Below are 19,928 nucleotides of genomic sequence, written 5' to 3'. Positions count from 1 at the left end.
CCTCCTGTTATCATCATGTTTGAGGGTGTGGGGGAGGAGGTTTTTGATTAAGCAGCACATGTCATCACAGCACTGTGTAGTCACTGGCAGCACAGAAGTAGCTGGCTGAATCCTGTGCTTCAAGCTCTGTAAAATTCATGGTGAAAGCCTTGGAGCTGTTTCTCTTAGCTATCAGCATCTGCTTCTTATAGCCCTCCTCATAATTGGCTTTTGACCCATCTGCACTCCAGACCTTCTCCCTGGTGTTGTTTGTACCAGTACATGTAGGTATAGGTGCTGTCATTCTGGTAGCAGGTAAGCTTCATGGCTCCTCCCAGTCTCTGGGTTGCTGATTTTGGTACCTGAGTGATGAGGACTCCCAGCCCAGAACCTGTGTGAGTGAGAAAAGCAGAAACAATGGGAGATGCCAAAGTCCGATTCAGTCAGGTCCTAATTGCTTCTCCTCTTCCAGGTAATAGAAGACTATTCCTTATGGCAAAACTTTCATGGCACCCCCCAACTGACTTTCCAAGTACAAAGTCCATAATGCTTTTGCTGGTTCCCTTGGGGGATGATTGCAAAATCTAACATTTCCTCCTTGCCAGGAGGTACTCATGGTTTCTCCTATTTTCCCTACTATAGATTTTTACCCAATTTACTCCCAGTTAGGTCATCTGAAACAATCCTTTTTCCTCCCTGAAAGCAAGTTTCTAATGAATGACCTATGTGTTAGGTACCAGCAGTGTGGCTGAGCTGCATGTATGTTGTTACATTCATCTGCTTCCATTGTTAATCTGTTCCTCATGCCTCTGCCCTCAAGTGCTGACACTGATCCTTCTTCAAATACCAGTGAGTCTGTTGACCTCTCCCTTGTTTCAAGGTTACCCAGAAGGGCAGAAACATTCCCATCAATCTCCTGGGCTGGGTGTCAAAGTAGGGAAGCTGTGCTCTTCCTGGCTGGATTCTGTTCTCCATGGGGCGCAGAGGAAACGGACTCGATTCTTACCAGGCAACAGAAGCAACAGGACTCGCAGCATTCTTGCAAGTGGATTTTATTCCTTTCTCGTTTTTCCACCCTGAGTTTTTAAAATGGTGACAGGAAGTGGTGAGGAGGTAAGAACTCCTCCCCCTGTTCTGGGGAAGGGAAAATGTGGGTACTGTTTGTGTGGCATACATGATACAAAGATCCCCTGATACAATTGATGTCCTGAGCATGTGCTGTTATTAAAAATCCATTGGCCTTTCTTACAGGAGAAGCAGGGGTGTTCACTGTATTTCCTGGATCTCAACTCCACTCCATCCTGGGATAGTGGGTGAAGTTATTCCTTCATTGTGTACCTAATATGGAGCCAGGTGCTGAGCAGACTGCACTGTTAGTGGTAACCTATAAGGACACTGAAAGGGTTTCCCTTTTTTTGCTAGAAGGTACATCAGATTCTGGTTTTGTTTTGTTTTCTTTTTTTTTAATCCTGGGCTTCTTTCAGAGCAAGTTCAATCAAGACACAACCACCTCCACCCAGCTGTTTAGCCCATTAGCTTCTAATTTCTCAATTTTTTTTTACATTGCTCTAGTTTCAGTGAAACTTTTCCTTAAATACTGTTTTTTTTTAACACAGACACACTTATCGCTGGCGATCTTTGTTTACTGTCCTTGAAGTCTCCCCTTCCCATCTCTTTTTCCCTTTCCTTTGGAAATCTCCCTTTACTTCCCTTCAAAAATCACTGATTCATACAATTGTCAGGCTGGAAGGGACCTCAGGAGGTCATCAAGTCCAATCCCCTGCATTGAGCCAAAATCAAGACAACCTCAACCATCCCTAACTGATGTTTGCCTAATCTGCCCTTAAAAACCTCCAATGAGGGAGATTCCACAGTCTCCCCAGGTAGTCTCTCCAGTGCTTCGCTCAACTTCTTGATAAGAATTTTTTTTTAATACCGTGCAAATCATCTTCATGGAAAATTAAGCCAATTTCTGCTTCTCTCACTCCTGTGACAGGGAGAATAATTTATATACTGGAAAACTCCTGTCCCCATGTGGTCTTCTGATATCCTATTATAAACAAAGCCCATTTCTTTCAGGCTTCCCTTATCTGCAACCTAGCTCAAATTTACATTTATTTTTGTTGTTCTGTTCTGCATTCTCTCCAACTTTTATATCTTTTTGAAGTGTGGTGGCCAAAAATGAGCCCAATATTCAACCAAGTTCCCTGGAGTGCTATCTAGGTAGAATAGTTACCTCCTGTACCTACCAGGAGAGAAGCCCAGTCCTTCATGTAACAGCATTTTAATAATCACTACAGGAACAATCTAGATGCATGTTTTGGGATCTTGGGGCTTGGAGAGACTGCCATTTTCTTATTTTATTAGTATTTATCATTCATTCACTGACACAGCAAGTGGGTGAGTGCTGCTGTCGGCTTGTGTACACATCTGTCTTATTTGTTCACAGAGAGCAAAGGGATCAGGAAAGCAAACTAATTCTATCCAGAAAAGCAGCCCTACTTTCAGCTAACTACCAACCACAGCTAACTACCTCAGGGCTTGGGCTTGGGCTTCGGTCAGTGGGTGTGAACAGGTCTTCCTCTTCCCACTGTCTGCAGAGCTGATGGGAGAGGGCAGGGGAAAGGAGGTAAGGAGGCTGCAGGTGTGTCCTGTGGGCAAGGGGAAGCCATGAGAGGAGAGAATTAGGTGGGTATAAACTGGGCAGGGGGAGGATGTTTCAGATATTCTGTGCAATGGATAGTGTGGGTTGAGAGTGGGACCAGGAGTTTGGGAGGCAGGACCATAGTGGCAGCAATGGGCAAAGCAGCTGGCGGGTGATGGGGGTTTATCAGCCCTCATTTGCCTTCTTACTGATGATCACCATATCCCCCTGGGACCAAGGGCCCCAGATTCTGCAGCAGGCCAGTCCCCCTGACCATGCCCTGCTACTTCCAGTTGCACAGTGGATCCGGCTTGCAGCCCATATGTTTGACACACCTGTCCTGAAGATCCAATATCCCCATCCCCTTGCTGGGAAAAGCAGCTCTAGTGCACCCAGGTGCCCAGGCTCCCCCAGCAACTGGCAGGAAGGCTGGGTTGGGCTGGGGTACTGGCAAGCAAGGATGTGACCTTTGTCACGTGGACGCAGGTCAGAGAGGATGAGCTCCTAGAGAGAAGCACTGAGGGGAGACTTTCACCTGCCAGTTTCTTGTGCTCTGAGTGAAGCAAACTGTGAGCAGAACCCCACGCTCTCTGAGAGCTCAGGAAGAACAAGGCCAAGAGAGGGAGTCCAATATTTTCTTTGCCTCAGGATCTTTCTCTTCCTTATGATGTCTGAGGGGCTGAATCCTGGTGTGAAGGGTTGGATGCTTAGAGTCTGTAAGTGTGCGTGGTTGTGGCTCTTCTCCACTGTACCCCTGCTTAAGTGAAGTACCCAGACTGCTCCAGCTTTTAGCACATCCCACTGCTGTTTGAAGTCAGCCACAGCTCCCCTGCCTCCTTCCTGTCCCTGTCTGGTTTTGTGCTGGCTGGCTCAGGGCTCTGTGTCACTGTGCTTTACTGCAGGCACAATAATACAGGGCTGAGTCTGTCTGTGAAGGGCTGTTCAATGTCAGAGTCCAGGTGTTTTTTGTTCTGTGAGCAGTCATGGGCTCAGTTGTGTAGCTGGTCACTGATGATCCTGTTGCAGAGTAGAAGAGTGCCTCCAGCTCCTTGCTGCCCTGCTGCCGGTACCAATACATATAAGGGAATGCTTCATCCTTTAGTGTGCAGTGCAGAGTAGGTAACTCTCCTAGGACCCCCGTGAAGAAGGGTGGCTGCTCCACCTTGTCTGAACCCACACCTGGGGGGACATGGAAAACAATATGGCAGACTCACGCTGTGCTGATATATAAATAGTAAGAGAGAGAGAGAGAAATGGAGTGGGGGTAGGAATGGAATGGAAGAAAAGATATTGGCTATGGGAAGGAAGAGGAAAAGTAGGCAGTGACCTTCCCCATGTGAAAAAAAAAAAGAATCTCAGTGGAGTTTTTTTCACTGAGATTTGACTTATATAAGGAATGAATGACTGTACAGAGTGTACAAGAGCATCCTGTCACACACACTGACACTGTAGGGAGCACTTTTATTATCCTGCCCACCGTTCCGCCACATCTCCATGCTGAGTCTTTGTCCCTCCCCAGGTCTCAGAGCAGGTGAGCTGTGGCCCCCAGGGACAGCCTTGTCCTCAGTCTCACTGGTGGGAACCTACCCCCTCAGCTTGGCATTTGGGGCCTGCCTGACTCATACCTTCCCCTGCTCACACACACTGTACCTGGTCCCCAAAGGAGCAGAACAGAGAGGAGGAGACATCTCCACATCCTGGCAGCTGTCTCTGCTCTGTCTCCTCCTTACGCTGGGTTTCCTTCCCCCTGCGCTGCAGGGGAGTGGGAGGGGAAAGGCAAACCCCAGCCTTGGGGTTGTGACACACCAGTTGTTGAGCGTGACCAGGTCTCCCTCTAGGGACTGTGGAGTGCAGGTGTGCTTTGTATGTGGGGAGCCGGAGGGAGGAGGAGCAGCGTGTGCAGAGGGGAAAGAACCGTGTGACGGTGGGCTGCGGGGGGGCAGGAAAATGATATCCTTGTTAGCACTAGGGGGTCTGTCTGGTGGGTCCCTCTGCCCTGGAGGCCATACCTTGTGACCCTTCTGAGTGGGGACTGGTGCCTTCCCCACTGCCTGGGGGTTTCTGGTGCCTGGCTGAGATCCCTTGGGGCAGGAGGAATCTCAAGGGCAGATGAATGAAATCCTGCCTCCCCCAAACAGTAGTAGTTCTCTCACTGTTACTACTAGAGCCAGAGTTACACAGCTGGGACTTGATCCAGTCTGTGATCCAGCAGAGTCTCTTTGCATCCCTCTGGCAGATGCCTCTTTGTGTTCTGGAGCATTTGCCTTGACATGTTGTGCTCTGCAAGAGGATTCAGAGACTCAGGGGTAAATAGCTTCCTCTTCCCCCTCCCTGCCCCTGCCCCTGGTTTCCTGCTGGCGGGCTGAGGGCTCTGTATCACTGTTCAGTGCTGCAGGCAGAGCAATACGTGACTAAGTCTGACAGAGAAAGGCTGTTCCAGGTTAGAGTCCAACTCTCTTTGCTCCTTATTTGGGTTGGTCTAATAAGAGATATCAAATTCACCCAAGGAACCTTGTCTGCCTATGTCCTTAGACCAACACGGCTAAAACCTACACCTTTGCTCCTTATAGCACTCATGGGTTTAGCTGTGTAGTTGTTCCTGGGTCTATCTCCTCCAGAGGAGAAGAGCACCTCCAGCTCTTTCTCTCCCAACTGCTGGTACTGGTGCAACCAGTTACATGTGTTGGGTTTAAAAGCATACTGTAGGGTAGCAAGTTCCTGGGAAGCCAATGAGAAAATGTGGCAGCTCCAGTTCAGCTGAGTTCCCCCCTTGGGGTAAAAGAGGAAGCAAAGTGACAGAATGAGAGGCATCTGACTCAGGAAAGAAAACAGAGGAAGAAAAGGGGAGAAGAGAGAGAGAAAGGCAGGAAGGAGCCTGGAGGAAGTCAAAATGTGGGGAGGGGGAGAGGGGAGACAATAAGAAAGAACATTGGGAGACTGCGGAAAAGGGGAAGGAAGGCATTCCCTTCCCCAGGGCAAACCAAGAGGATTCCCCAAAGGAGGCTGCAGAGGGGAGCTGGAATTCCCCATGTACAGAGCTGACAGGACCTGCATGGAGGGTGTCCCCCGTGGGAACTGATTTGACAAAGCAGCCAGGCAGTGGTGGGGGAATAGTTATATGTATGTGCTCTGCATCCCAGTGATTCTCAGTCTCTTCTGTATCTTTGACAAGGAGCCTCCAGAGATCCCATCACCCCTAAGTTTCACTGGTGGAAATGTGTCCCCTTAGCCCGGCATTTGGGGTTTGCTTGCCCCACATGCACCTTTGCTCACTCAGCCCATACCTGGCCCACAGAGGAGCAGCACAGAGAGGAGGAAATACCCCTCATCCTGTTTGCTCTGTGCTAGGTCTGCTTCTTGCTGCACTTCATAGGCAGTGGAAGGGGAAGGGGAAACCCACTATCCAGAAGGAGGAAGAGGAGGAGGACCCTGAAGTGTAAGTGCAGAGGAGACCCCAGGCTGCCACGGCCTCCCTGAGATCTGCCTCAAGGGTAGCAGGGGAAGGAGTTGCTAGCACTTGGGGCCTTCCTTTGGGATGATACCTTCCCACCCCTCACAAAGCAACATGTCTGTCTCCTGAGTGACTGGGGTGGGGAAGCCCCCTAAGGAGAGGTCACATGCACCCACTTGTCAAGACGCAGACCCTGGGAATGGACAGGGACTCCTGCCTCTAGGGGAGAGGCTCAGATTGAGGCACATGGATGGTGGGGCCAGGGGCATCAGGGAGTGATGGGTCATGCGCACAGGCCACATCTACCGAGATGCTTACTGCACAGTAGCTTGTTACTACTGTGTAGTAGCTTATTACTACTACACAGTAGCATTGCAGGGCATGAACCGTGATGCAACACTACTGCACAGTAGTAACGAGCTACTGAGCAATAGTAACAAGCCACTGCGCAATCAGTGTCACCAGGAAGTTATACAGGGACAATACTGCTTAGTAATGCCAGTTACAGCATGGTTATTTAGTACTTGGGTATGCAAGTACTAGTGTTGTTACTGCAGAGTCACTGTTTCATGTAGATGCGGCTGCAATGACCATGTGTGGATAGATGGATGGATGGATGGATGGGCACACAGAATCAACATGCAGTATGATTATACTTTCTCTCTCTCATTTTCTCTGCTTCTTTGTCTGTTTTGTGGACAAAGGGCAAAGTTCCCATGGGATGGGGTCAGGGATGTAACATATAGTGGGGAGTGTGTGTGTGTGACCACAACTCCCTATAGCAACTGGCTGCAGAGGTGATGAGAGGGGTCTGGAAAACAAGGGTGAGGACACATGGGGAGAATGCAGAAGGGTTCTGTGTGCTTAAGTGGATGAAGCAGACTGTGTGAAGTGAAGTCTTGTGTAATGGAAACTGCACCCCATGGCAACACTTCCTTTGCCTCTGGCATTGGAAGGGCTCTTTGCATGCAGGAGAACTGACTAATTCCTCAGTGGCCAGTGGCTTTTGAGTCCTGGTGCTGGGATGTGTTCCTCCAGAAGGGTCTCTGAAGCAGGGGCTCTCAAAAACATTTCGGGCTTAGCTCCAGTATATACAGGAATCAGTTCAGCTATCTTCCAGGACCTATGTCATTGAGGAAGATGGGGGGCACTGTCATCATGGTCCTTTCCAACCATATACAGGCAGTCATTGGACTTACGACACAGTTAGTTCCTGAAAACAGCGTCTTAAGTTGAACTCAGAACACGTTTCCCATAAGAAAGGGTGTTATAAATGGGGGATTGGTTCCTGAACCAAGGCCTAATACCCTATTTTCACCAAAAATAACCCAACATTTTGTACTCAATCTATTACAGATGAGTAATATGGCTACATTAATGTATTTATATTGTAAATCGAAATCATATTGATTTGGAAGGACTTCTTTGAAGTGACTTTGCTGGACTTTTTGAAGGGTTCTTGGCTGGAGTCTTTTCAGGAGTCTTGGCTTCAGGTTTTTCTGGAGTCCTGTCTGCTTTCTTAAAGAAAGTGTCCAAGGAAGTTTGGACAGGTGTTCTCCAGGGAGACGGGTGACGCAGCAAACTTGTTTGCTGGCGTGGCATCAGATCAAGTGTTGCAAAGTCAAAACTGAGGTCAGAAAGTTGAAACAGGGTGTCAATTTATAAATGTTGTAAGTGTGAAACGTTGTAACTCAAAACATTGTTCTGTAATCTTTGAATCCAGTCCACCCCTAGACCTCATCCTCTGATGCTGGAGAGGAGCATTGAGGACTTTCAGCCAGCCAGTCCAACCACTCTGACATCCAGTGGTTTTGGGCATTGGGTTCGAAGAGAGAACCAAGGCGGGAGTGGAAGCTCATAGGAAAGGCCTGTTTAAACAGGGATTCTTGACTGCCTTTCACTGTCCTTCACTTCCTATTGTTCTTCCTTATGGGAATGGCATAACCCAGGGATACTAGCCCCCTCACTGTGACTTCCACTGGAAAGCATCCTCTCACCACTTTTTACGAGGTCAATGGGCCACATTGTTGAGTGTGGCCAAACACCCAGAGGCCCACTGTCTTCCCAGTGACTCTCAGGGATTGGCCTTGGACCTGACACACAGAGGCACTGGCCTCCATTATGTCTAGTTAAGGCTGGTGAAGGAGTTAGGTGCTTTTCACCTAAAGAAATCAGCATGGGGGGACCTTGAGCAGGGCCCCAACAGTTGCAGCCTGCCAGATCAAAAGCCACTCAGGAAAGGCAGGTGCTGGATGTTATATATTTGTGGCTATTCGGCACTATGAACTGGTTGCCCCAGAGTCACAAAGGGTTTCTTCTGTCAAAGTAGGCTCATCAGTGGTCTCTGTGGCGTAATTGGTTAGTGCGTTTGGCTGTTAACTGAAAGGTTGGTGGTTCGAGCCCACCCAGGAATGGTGCCTTTACTTTACCAGAGAATTAGAAAAGAAGCCAATGTGGTCCCCATTTACAAAAAGGGGAGGAAGGAGGACCCAAGAAATTACAGACCAGTCAGTCTTACCTCGGTCCTTGGGAAGACCTTTGAGAAAATTATCAAGGAACACATCTGTAAGGGCCTAGCAAGGGAGATAATGTTCAGGGTTAACCAACATGGGTTCATTGAGGGCAGGTCCTGCCTGACTAAGCTGGTTTCTTTTTATGATCAGGTCACAAAGTCCTTGGATGAAAGTGTCAGGGTGGATGTCATCTTCCTGGACTTTAAGAAGGCCTTTGACACTGTTTCACACCACATTCTCTTAAAAAAACTAGGTGACTGTGGCATTGATGCCTACTCAGTCAGATGGGTGGCAAATTGGCTAGAGGGTCGCACCCAGACAGTAGTGGTGGACAGGTGATTTTCGTCCTGGAGGGATGTGGACAGTGGAGTCCCCCAGGGCTCAGTCCTGGGGCATGTGCTGTTTAACATCTTTATCAGTGATCTAGATTTGGGTATGGAATGCACGCTGTCCAAGTTCTCTGACAACACCAAGTTGTGGCGAGGTGGGCACGCTGGAGGGGAAGGACAGAATCCAGCTGGATCTAGACAGGTTACAGAGGTGGGCGGATGAGAATAGGATGGAGTTCAATGCAGACAAGTGCAAGGTGCTGCATCTCAGGAGAAGGAACCAGAAACACACCTATAGGATGGGAAACACCCTTCTTGTCAACATGGTGGTAGAAAGGGATCTTGGAGTCATTGTTGACTCCAGGATGAACATGAGCCACCAATGCGAGGAAGCAGTCAGCAAGGCTAACCACACCTTGTTGTGCATCCACAGATGCATCACAAGCAGGTCCAGGGAGGTGATCCTACCCCTCTATGCGGCATTGGTCAGACCACAGTTGGAATACTGCATCCAGTTCTGGGTGCTCCACTTCAAGAGGGATGTGGCTAACCTTGAGAGGGCCCAGAGGAGGACCACTTGTATGGTCAAGGGGCAGCGGGGCAGGCCCAACAAGGAGAGGCTAAAGGGCCTGAATCTATTCAGTCTCCACAAGAGAAGGCTGTGAGGGGATCTGGTGGCCATTTACAAACTCACCAGAGGGAACCAGCGAGAATTGGGGGAGGCTCTGTTCCCCCGGGCACCACCTGGGGTTACTAGGAATAATGGCCACAAATCATTAGAGAGATGGTTCAGGCTGGACATCAGGAAAAGTTACTTCACAGTTAGGGCTGCCTGGCTCTGGAACGGGCTCCCAAGTGAGGTGGTGCTCTCTCCTACCTTGGAGGTCTTCAAGAGGAGGTTGGACAGATATTTGGCTGGAGTGATATGATCCAGCTGGGGTGATATGACTGCAGCACCCGTTCCTGCCCAGGGCAGGGGGTCGGACCTGATGATCTGTTTAGGTCCCTTCCAAGCCTAAGAACTATGAAAGTGTGGAACTTAAGCCCTGAGGGACATGTAGGGTCAGTTTTCAGGACTTCTCATCCCCAGCTGCTCTGCAGGAGGGAAATGTGCAAGGAGACACAGGAGAGACAAAGTGAAATGGAAGAGAAGAGGCAGAGTGAGCAAGACATTGGATGGAGAGGAGCCACAGCAAGAAGGGCACAGGGGAAAGATGTTCCCTCACCAGGTCAAACATGGTTGCCACTGCATCTCTCAGCATGAGTGGGAATAGAGAAAGAGGGGCAGGTCACAACTGGCAGGAGGGAGAAGGAAGGAGTGAGCGTGAGGAGAGGAAGAGGGCAGGTGGAAAGTCAGAGAAAGACCTTAGGGCAGAGAGCTCTGTAGAGGGAAAGGAAAGCAGAAGGAACTGAGGAGGGTAGAGAGAGACAAGAGGGAGCAGAAAAGGATCAGTGGGAGGATGGAGGATGAGATCCATCAGAAGGCACAAATAAGAGATAAGGAGCACTGAGAGGAGGAGGCAGGGTTAAAGAGCAAAATGAAGGGTTGGAGGCAGCGTAAAGTCAGGAACACAGAGAAGTGCTCCCTGAGCAGAAGGGGAGAGCCATGTGGTGCATGGCTGCAGGTGTGGGGAGGGGCAGGCTAACAGAGAGTGTGTTCCCTGCTTCTTGTGGAGAGTTTTGTGCTGGGCTCTTCCAGCAGCTGAGTCAGTGTGTGCTTTTGCTTAGCACAATAATAGGTGCCTGAGTCATTCAGCCAGGCACTGTCAGCGGACAGAGACAGTTGAGAGCTCTGGTTCCTGTTGCTTTTGAAGTGACCCTGGAAATCCTTCTCCATATCCACGCTGTTCTCGTCAATGGAGAATGCCACCATCTGCAGACCTGCAGGCTCCCCTGTTGCCTGCTTGTACCAGTACATGTACTCCATCTGCGTCTTCTCCTGGGAGCAGGTCAGCTTCACCGGTTCTCGCTCCCGGACCACGGCGTACAGGGACTGGTGGACAGCACATCCTGTGGGGAAAGGGACATGGTGGAAGAGGAGTGTTCAGTGGGACATGCTGGGACATGTCACTGCAGAGAAGTTTGGGCTGGGGATGAGGAAAGACCTCCAAAAGCCGGAGGACACACAAGGCTTCAGAACCATCCCAAAGGGGATGGAGAAACCCCCAGGCCTCCTCTACTTCTCACTGCCTTGGAAAATCAAAGACTGGACACAACCCAAGAGGGGCTGGGCCCTGGGGGTGCAGGGGAAGCTAGTGGAACAGGTCTGTGCCACCTGTGCTGCCTCTGCAAAGAACAGTCTGACCTGCAGATTCACTCAGAGCCTTTTGCCTCCCTGGGCAGATAAAAGCAGGGTTCACTTACCCATGGCGGGCAGGAGGATGAGGAAGAGCCAGCAGGGAACCATTGAGGGGGGGAGCTTTGCCCAGGATCTCTGTGCCCAAGTCTTGAATGAGTCAGCCTGAGCCTCTGCCTGATGTTGCAGCTCCTGCCTGGAGGACAGGAAATGATGAGAGAAAGAGAGAGAGATAAGGGGTGGGGAGACATTTCTATATGGGTGGGGAGGGAAGCCAAGCAAGGATATTAAACAGGAGAAGAGTGTGACTAGAAGGGACTCTTGAACCGTGAGAGCAGGGAGGGGAGCTAGGTTCAAAGCACTTGTATTGGCCGCAGCAATACAAGCCTCACATGGCTGCATGTGTGATTCAAATAGCTGGCCTGTAGCATGTGTATAGCCCATTGCAAGTTATATCTAGTAAAGCATCCAGTATTAATATTCATAAATATTGGACACACACTCTCTCTCTCTCTCTCTCTCTGCATGTGTAAGTGCTGTTGTCTGGCTCTTTTCTTTGACAGAGGCAAAGGCTCTGAAGGAAAATAAAATAAAATCCATCTAATAAATTTGCATTTACGAACAGTTTATTCCTAAGCATGGGATCAGGCCTCTGAGTGTAACACATTGTTACTGCATGTGACCTCAGCTCCCTCTAGTGACTAGATGGAGAGTTGAGGCTGGGAAGACCAGTGAGGACATGTGAGGAGGGTGCAGGTGTGTCCTGTGCACACAGGACAGTTGGAGCAGAGACAGTTATCTGTGCTTACTCAGGAGCAAAGGCTTGTGCCATGGAAGGTGCACCTCATAGTTCCCCTCTCTTTGGCCTTGGTATGAGAAGGGGTGTCTAGGGAGAGATCACTCTGCACAATTGTTCTTGCAAAAAACCTGCCCAGCTTCTTCAATGCCAGCGGTTTCTGAGTCCCGGGGCTGTGCTGAGTTCCTTCCAGGGGAGAGGAGTCTCTGAATCAGAAGTACTCCTTCACAGATTGGCCCTGGCTCCAGTTCACATGGGAATCAGTCCAGCCATCACCCAGGCCTGTTTTACAGAGGAAGTCAGGGGACTTGGTGACAGACAGCAGTATTGATGTTTCAAGTTTAAATGTGTTTTTGGCAACCATGTTGCATTCTTTAAATTCCCTCATTGGCTTGTACAATGGGAAAGAATGGGTTAAGGTTACTTTGATTTAGGCCTGGGAACAGAGGTGGGGCAGTGTCTCAGCTACCCTAGACTGAGCCATCAAGAATACAATGGACCAATTTTCCTATGAAGACACTACACTACACTACAGCCCCACTGGGCTCGTGCCCCCAGTTCCTGAAGGCTCCCCACCGTCACAAGTGCCAAGGAAAAACATCAGAAGAATCACCGTGTAAAAGACTTTCTTCAAAAGGTGATGACCGAAAACTAAAGGGGAAAGAGAGCAAAGCAAGACAAGGAGAGACCAAGAGTCTTGAGAGAAAATGACTGTAGCTATCAGCTTGTCTAGGACACCAGCTGAGAGCTGGCATAGGCATTGTGGCCAAAGACCCTGCTGTATTGCTGTTGTCTAATAAATGCTGTTGTTACTTAAGAAGAACTTCCTCCAGCTCTACTGCCTGAGCCTCTGCATTCACTCTGTCCCCTTGAAGAGATACAGTCTCTCCCCAGGAGCTGAGACAGAAGATAGCTCCCTGTAGGGTCACAGATAACTGGGTTGTTCAGGGACCAAGGACCAGCAGGCCTGGTCTCAGAGCCTAATGAGCCAGGTGCTCACCCACTTTAGAAGCTACACAAGGCCTGGCTTCAAGAGGGTACTCAAGGAGACTGTGTTAAGGTTGAGAGTCCCAAGCAAGAGCCCCTATGGGGATCAATAACACATGGTCACAACAGTGACCTTGCCTTCATGTTATGTTTGAATCCATGCCCTTTCCTCTCCCTGCACAAGTCTCTACTCCCCTGCTCAGCTCCAGCTGCTGGACAGGCACATCACACTCATCCAGGATGGCAGATCAGCCACCCGCAAAACCCTCATTCCAGCTCCCAGCTGGGTGACTACTTGCCCCAGGGCCTGATCTTTGGCTTACCTCACCTGAATTATTGAGGTCTCTGCCCTCTGAGAATGCAGGACCTCTTTGGGTCCCTGGAGACAACTGGAGACCCAGTGTGGGGTGTATAGAGGAGCAGACACAGAAAGGAGAGCAATTGTGAGGCAGGAGAAGAGGGATGGCTCTTGAGAAAGGCCTTTGTGAAGCAGGGACCAAGCACCTGCCATTCAGTCCAGGCTCAGGCAGGGAGAGCAGCACTGTGGCCCACATTGAGAGGGAAGTGAACTTTGCAAACTGCTAGGATATAAGGTGGCCAGGCCTCTGAGTATAAACCTGAGTCCCTACAGTATCAGGTGTATTGGTTGCATTTAGAACAAGCCACAGACCTAAGTAGCCCCATCATGAGGGACCTCAAAACCACAAGAGGTCAATTCTGTAAAAATCTGGTAGACAAACTGCCAACCTGTTTGCCAAACTGTCCAAGTTAAGGGTCCATGGGAATATGTTCAGGACCTGCAAAGGATCAGCTTAGTTAAAAGGAAAAAAAACTAGAGTGTTGAGCTGTTCAGGCTGGTATTCTGCCTTGGTTCATACCAAGAAAAGAGCTCCTTGATCACCCAGGTGGGGAAAGAGGTAGTTGGGCCTCTGAGATCAACCCTCAGGAGTAAGAATATTGAGTCTGTAGGTAACATTCAGGGGCATCCACACAGTTCAACGTGTATGTTGTCCCTTTAGAGGTGGATGGGAAATCTGTTGAAGAGTTGTGGGGCCCTGGGACTGATATAACATTGATCCAGTAAGAAGCAGTGAACCCAGAGAAGCTGATTCCAAGTCAACATATGGCTCTTCAAGAGTTGCTTAGTGCCATCTTTGAAATGCCCATGCCAGAAATGGAGCATAAAGGGAGAGTTTCAAGAAGGGCTGAAAGAGGTTGGTGTGGCGGGCCAGTAGGGGGGCGCTCCTGCGTTGAGCCGCCCACCTCCCTGCGCCCGCCCACCTTCCAGGCTCCGAGTGCCTCCCTTGGGGTGCCTCCCATCCGGCCGACCCCTTCCCTGGAGCACACCCGCTAGCCTGGGGTTCCCGCTGCCACCATCCAAGGCTCTGGACTCACTTCTGGCTCTGTGCACCTTGGAAAACACAGGCCTGATCGTCCAATGGGTGCTAGACCCAATACAAGCACTTGGGGCACTTCCCCAAGTCAGGGGCTGATTAGGAAGCCTCCCTTAGTCCACCGACCTAAGGGGCCTCCTTGGCATAATTTAGACCCACCCCTCAATAAGTCTCCACACCAGTCACAAAGGAGAACTTTATTGATTACAGGGGTAGGGCAGAAATAGGGTAAAAGGTAGAGCAATATCAAGAAATCTTATAGGAATATCAAAGGAATCCCATAGAGCAAACCAGGGTGGCTGAGGTAGCCGTTTCAACACGCATCTGAGTTACTGAAGCTAAATATCTGATCGGATCTCTAGTAGGTTACTCACTCGCATCATCCAGAGGTGCTTGTTGTTTCCTCTGGAGGCAGGGCACTCTTGCAGCATGCGGTGATGAGGAGAGAGCCAGGTTCAGATTCACCTGGATGACCGCATGGCTAATGGCTGCCTTCTTCCTGGCCCGGGCCCTTAAATAACCTCTCTGACCTCAGCAGCCCGGTCCAACCGAAGCTGCCAATACTGGCTACAAACTGACCAATCTGCACGGCATCCCTGGCTACCTGGGCCCGCGCGCAGGGCCGGGTCTTCCCCCCCCTGCCCAGGTGACCAGAGCATCGCCTCCCAGGCGCCAGGCTTTTGTCTGCAGACAAGGAGCGAGATCCCCGCTGTGAGGGATTCAACAGCAGCCTCTCAGGCTGGCTGAGACAGATCTCTGGAGAGGGGCACCGACGGGGCATTTCTGCCACAGTTGGGATATTTGAAGAGGCACCAGCTGTTGAGACATTGGGGAATGAATTGAGAAAATGGCTTGATTGCACCCAGAATGGATGATTCCTTACTAGAAGGCAGAGCTAAAAAGAACAAGAGTCTGAGGTAGTGACTCGTAAACCAGACAGTGACAGCATTTGAGTAACAGTCCCTGCTCCAGCAGCTGAATTCCACACCAAAGTGTTGCATGACACTACTTTAGCAAAGCTGAGGGCTGAAGCTCAGCCAAGCTGACCCCCTCCAGGACAGCAAAGAAAGCCTCCTGTGGGAAAAAGGATTCCCTTACAGACCTGAAACCTGCTGTCCAGGGAGTATAGCTATGCAGCTGTTTAAAAGGATCAGAGGGTCATTGTGGGGGCTCTGAAAAGGTTTCAGAGCAGACTTTTTGGGAGACTTGTCTGTATGCACAGGCCACTCACCACTGGGTTGGCTACATATAATGAGGGATGCCAATGCCAAGCAGTTAAGATGGAGACTGGTCCTTGAGCACTAGGACATGGAGGTCATTCATGACAAGGGCAATGCAGTTCTACAAGTTTCTGATGCTTTGTCAGGAGAGGGGGTGAATGAATTTCCCCAAATCACTAGTCTCAGTGATTCTGCTCAGTTTATTGTGAAATGAGGGAGAGATGTGAGAGACCATGGTAATATTTTACAACTGATCTGCTGTGTCTGGGTTTCATGGGTTTGTGTTACAGTATGTTGCGTGCCCAGTTTCCCTGAGTTTCTTGTATTCTGGGAAATGATGGGTTAATGCTGCTCAGAAGTAGTCCTGACATTGAGTTGTAGCTTTAGTGCCTCAGCTATTAGAGTAAGGACCATGAAGAATAAAATGGATCAATTTGCACCTTTGCATTCAGACCTCAACACCTGGAGACACCTTGCTATCTCTGCAGACTGGAGGAACATCAGAGACACAGGAAGAGACCGCTCAGAGACACAAGAGGCAGGGGAGGGGAAATGAGGAAAAGGAGAGACTGGGGAAACAGCTGGGCCTGTGGGTCTGGCTGGAACTCTACCTGAGACTTTGCTTAGGCCTGGCTACAGATAGCTAGTTTACAGACCTGTGGATAAGCAGCCTGCCATAAGCTCATGGACCCTAGAAGTTGGCCCGGGCTAGCTTCAGTGAGTCTCCAAGAAGCCATGTCGGGTCTGGGGGTTTCAAGAAATTCCTTTGAGGAATCTGAGACAAAGAACAGAGGCCAGTGGTGGTGGGACCCTTGGGGGACAGACTTATCAGTCAGGACATGACCCAGATAGGGGCTGTGTGGGGGCCCTGTCATGTGACACCCCCCGGGCACACTGAGGAACATGTCTGAGCTGGGGACCTTGTTCACACACCTGCACACTTGTCCATGGGGGTCAGAGGTTGGCAGTGGGGAGGAATCCTTTCATTCTATGTTGCTGCCAGAGGTTTGGGACCCACTGCAGGCATTCATGGCCCCGGCTCCCCTGTGTGTCCGAAGAAAAAGGCGCCATCACAGGGAGTTTGTATTCCCACTGGAGTAGCCCTGCATGTGCAGCACCCCTGACACGGAGCATGGCAGGGCAGTGTGTACATGCTGATCAGCGTCTCCTGCCCTGTCCATTTTGCTCTGTTTGAGCTTGGTGGGTCATCGATGCCTCTAGGTAGGAGTACAGAGCAGGGTCTTGCCCCCCTCACCCACAAGACTGCTGCCTTGGCTTCTGGTTGCCCCTGTTCCTGGGCTGACCCCTATGGAGTTTTGCACCTCTGGGCAGGCTGTAGCCTTGGGTGGCAATTCCCCAGAAGCGATAGAGAAATCTCCTTTTGGAGGCCCAGGGCCCAAACTGGCTCTCCCTGGTGTGGCATGTCCTCAGCAGTGAAACTCCACTCCTGGGCTGCTGGTCCTACTTCTGAGGTTCACATTTGATGGGATTCCCTGGAATCCCAATTGTACATGTCAGGTGTGTACATTTTCTGGGGACCCCCATGAGAAAGCAGGGTTGCTTGAAACAGTCAGATCCCACAGCTGGAAGCAAATGGGACAGTGCAAGGAGCCTGCAAGAACTGGCTTCTTTACCCTCCTCTGCAATGGGTAGAGGGATGAAATGCCAATGTCCAGGGACTAGAATGGCATCCCGTTTTTTTCTCTCTGTCACACATACACACAAACACACACACTATCTTCCCAGGACCATCCCCTGCAGCTCAGGCACTGTCCTGCAAAGTAGCAGGAAGAGGAGGCAGTACTGTGTGTCATGATTTGGTCAGGGTTTTTCCAGGAAATTGGTGTTGTGGGGCTCTATTCTGTCACCTACTCCTGGCTCTGGGTTTTTGCTGCTTGTCTCAGTGCACTGTGTCACTGTGCATCACTGCAGGCACAGTAATACACAGCTGAGTCTGAGTGTGAAAGGTTCTTCCAGGTCAGAGTCCAGTCGTTTCCACTCCTCTCGGCTTCCATGGGCTCCTTTGTGTAGGAGACCGTACTTGTGTCTCCTCCAGAGTAGAAGAGTGCCTCCAGCTCCTTGCCTCCCTGCTGCCGGTACCAGAACATGTGGATGTACGAGGACATTTTTAATGTACATGTCAGGTGTGTACGTTTTCCAGGGACCCCCATAAGAAAGCGGGGCTGCTGGACATAGTCAGATCCCACAGCTGGAAGAAAATTGGACACAATATGTCAGACTTTGGGAGTGTCAGTGAAAGGCTTTTTATTTATTTATTTTTTTTATCTTTAAAACATTTTATTAGAAAAACAGACCATAACAAAAGGCTCGAAACGACCTCCAACAGAGGCCTCACAAAAGGATAATACAACAACAAAGGATAAGTGATGGAGGGAAAGGAAAACAAAAGAAGTGGGAATGAGACAAAGAGGGAAGTAGAAATCGAGACTCTGGCAGTACAGGGAAAGCCTGAACAGACTGTTCTCAGACCCTCCCCATGTCTCAGGCCAGAGGGTCCCCCCTTCAGCCCTCAATCTCACCTGTAAGAAGGTGTCCCTTCAGCCTGGCATTCAGGGGCTGCCCACCGCATGCCCTCCCCCACTCACTCAGACCCTACCTGGCCCCCAGAGGAGCAGGGCAGACAATAGGAGATGTTCCCACATCCTGGCAGCAGTTCCCTGCTCTGTCTCCTCCCCTCTGCTGGGATTGCTTCTCCCTGCAGCTCATGGGGAGCCGGGGGACAGGCAAACCCCGCCTGCCTGAGAGCTGTCACATGCCAGTTGGTGAATGTGACCAGAGCTTCCCCCAGCAGCCATGGAGCGCAGGTGGGCTCTGTGCGAGGGGGGCCCGTGGAAGGGGGGCAGCACGTGCAGGGGAAGATGTGTGTGAGAGTGGGGGCTGCTGAGGGGCAGAAAACACTGCCCTCAGGGAACCCATGCGGGGAGAGTCAGGAGGTCTGTGTGGAGTCTGTCCTTGAGACTGTCCTGCAGAGGGGACTCCCTACAGCTTGAGGGTCTTTGAGTCCTGGTGCCTGGCAAAGATCCCCCAGGGGTGGGATGTCTGAGTCAGGGGACATTTCTTTCCCCATCTCCACTCTGAACTTTCCCTTTTCAATCTCCATCCAGTTGCTCAGGGCAATGCCAATGGGCTCTCAGAAACTGAGAAATCAAACAATCAGGTTTTCATTCAAAGATTGGTAGATATTAGGGTCGTAAGGGACCTCAGCAGATCATCGAGCCCAATCCCCTGCCCCAGGCAGGAAAGAGCACTGGGGTTAGATGACCCCAGCCAAGTGCTTGTCCAATCTCCTCTTAAAGACCCCCAAGGTAAGGGAGAGCACCACCTCCCTTGGGAGCCTATTCTAGATTTTGGCAACCCTTGCCATAAAGGAGTTCTTCCTGATGTCTAACCTGAATCTGCTCTCTGTCAGTATGTGGCCATTATTTCTACTTACTTCAAGGGGTGCCGTGGTAAACAGAGCATCTCCTGTCCCTTGCTGCCCCCCCTCTCCCCCCGATTCATTTATAGACAGCTACAAAATCTCCTCTCAGCCTTCTCTTGCAGAGGCTGAAGAGATTCAGGTCCCTCAATCTCTCCGCATAGGGTCTCACCTGCAGGCCCCTAACCATATGAGTGGCCCTCCTCTGGACCCTCTCAAGGTTATCCACATCCCTCTTGAAGTGTGGCAATCAAAACTGGACGCAGTACTCCAGCTGCAGCCTCACCAGTGCTGCGTATAGGGGAAGTATCACCTCCCTAGACCTGCTTGTGATGCACCTGCTAATGCATGATAAAGTGCAGTTAGCTTTACTAATCACTTCATCACTTTGACAACTCATATTCATCTAAGAGTCAACTATGACTCCGAGATCCCTTTCTGCTACAGTGTTGCTGAGAGGATCATTTTCCAGCCTGTAAGTGTGTTGGTGATACCTTCTCCCCAAGTGCAGCACCTTGCATTTGTCCTTGTCGAACTGCATCCTCTTCTGTTCTGCCTGTGGCAGAAATGCCCCCGTCGGTGCCCCTCTCCAGAGATCTGTCTCAGCCAGCCCGAGAGGCTGCTGTTGAATCTCTCACAGCGGGGATCTCGCTCCTTGTCTGCAGACAAAAGCCTGGTGCCTGGGAGGCGATGCTCTGGTCACCTGGGCAGGGGGGGAAAGACCCGGCCCTGTGCGCGGGCCCAGGTAGCCAGGGATGCTTTGCAGATTGGACGGTTTGTAGCCAGTATTGGCAGCTTCGATTGGACCGGCTGCTGAGGTCAGGGAGGTTTTAAAAAGGCCTGGGCCAGGAAGAAGGGCAGCCATTATCCATGCGGTCAT

At 50.5% G+C, this 19,928-nt stretch overlaps 1 gene segment (V, D, J or C); it reads right to left on the bottom strand.

The window, feature by feature from the left end:
• The window catches only part of LOC102373252, a 322,638-nt gene extending 311,299 nt beyond the window's left edge, over positions 1 to 11,339 (bottom strand). Inside the window, 2 exon segments of the C gene segment in view lie at positions 10,635 to 10,926; positions 11,281 to 11,339. Of these exon segments, the coding sequence occupies positions 10,635 to 10,926; positions 11,281 to 11,323 (335 nt within the window).
• Positions 11,340 to 19,928: the final 8,589 nt, after the last annotated feature.

This window comes from Alligator sinensis, unplaced genomic scaffold, assembly GCF_000455745.1.
Source record: "Alligator sinensis unplaced genomic scaffold, ASM45574v1 scaffold653_1, whole genome shotgun sequence".
NCBI classification, from domain to species: Eukaryota; Metazoa; Chordata; order Crocodylia; family Alligatoridae; genus Alligator; species Alligator sinensis.
This window is presented reverse-complemented; position numbering and strand designations above follow the sequence as displayed.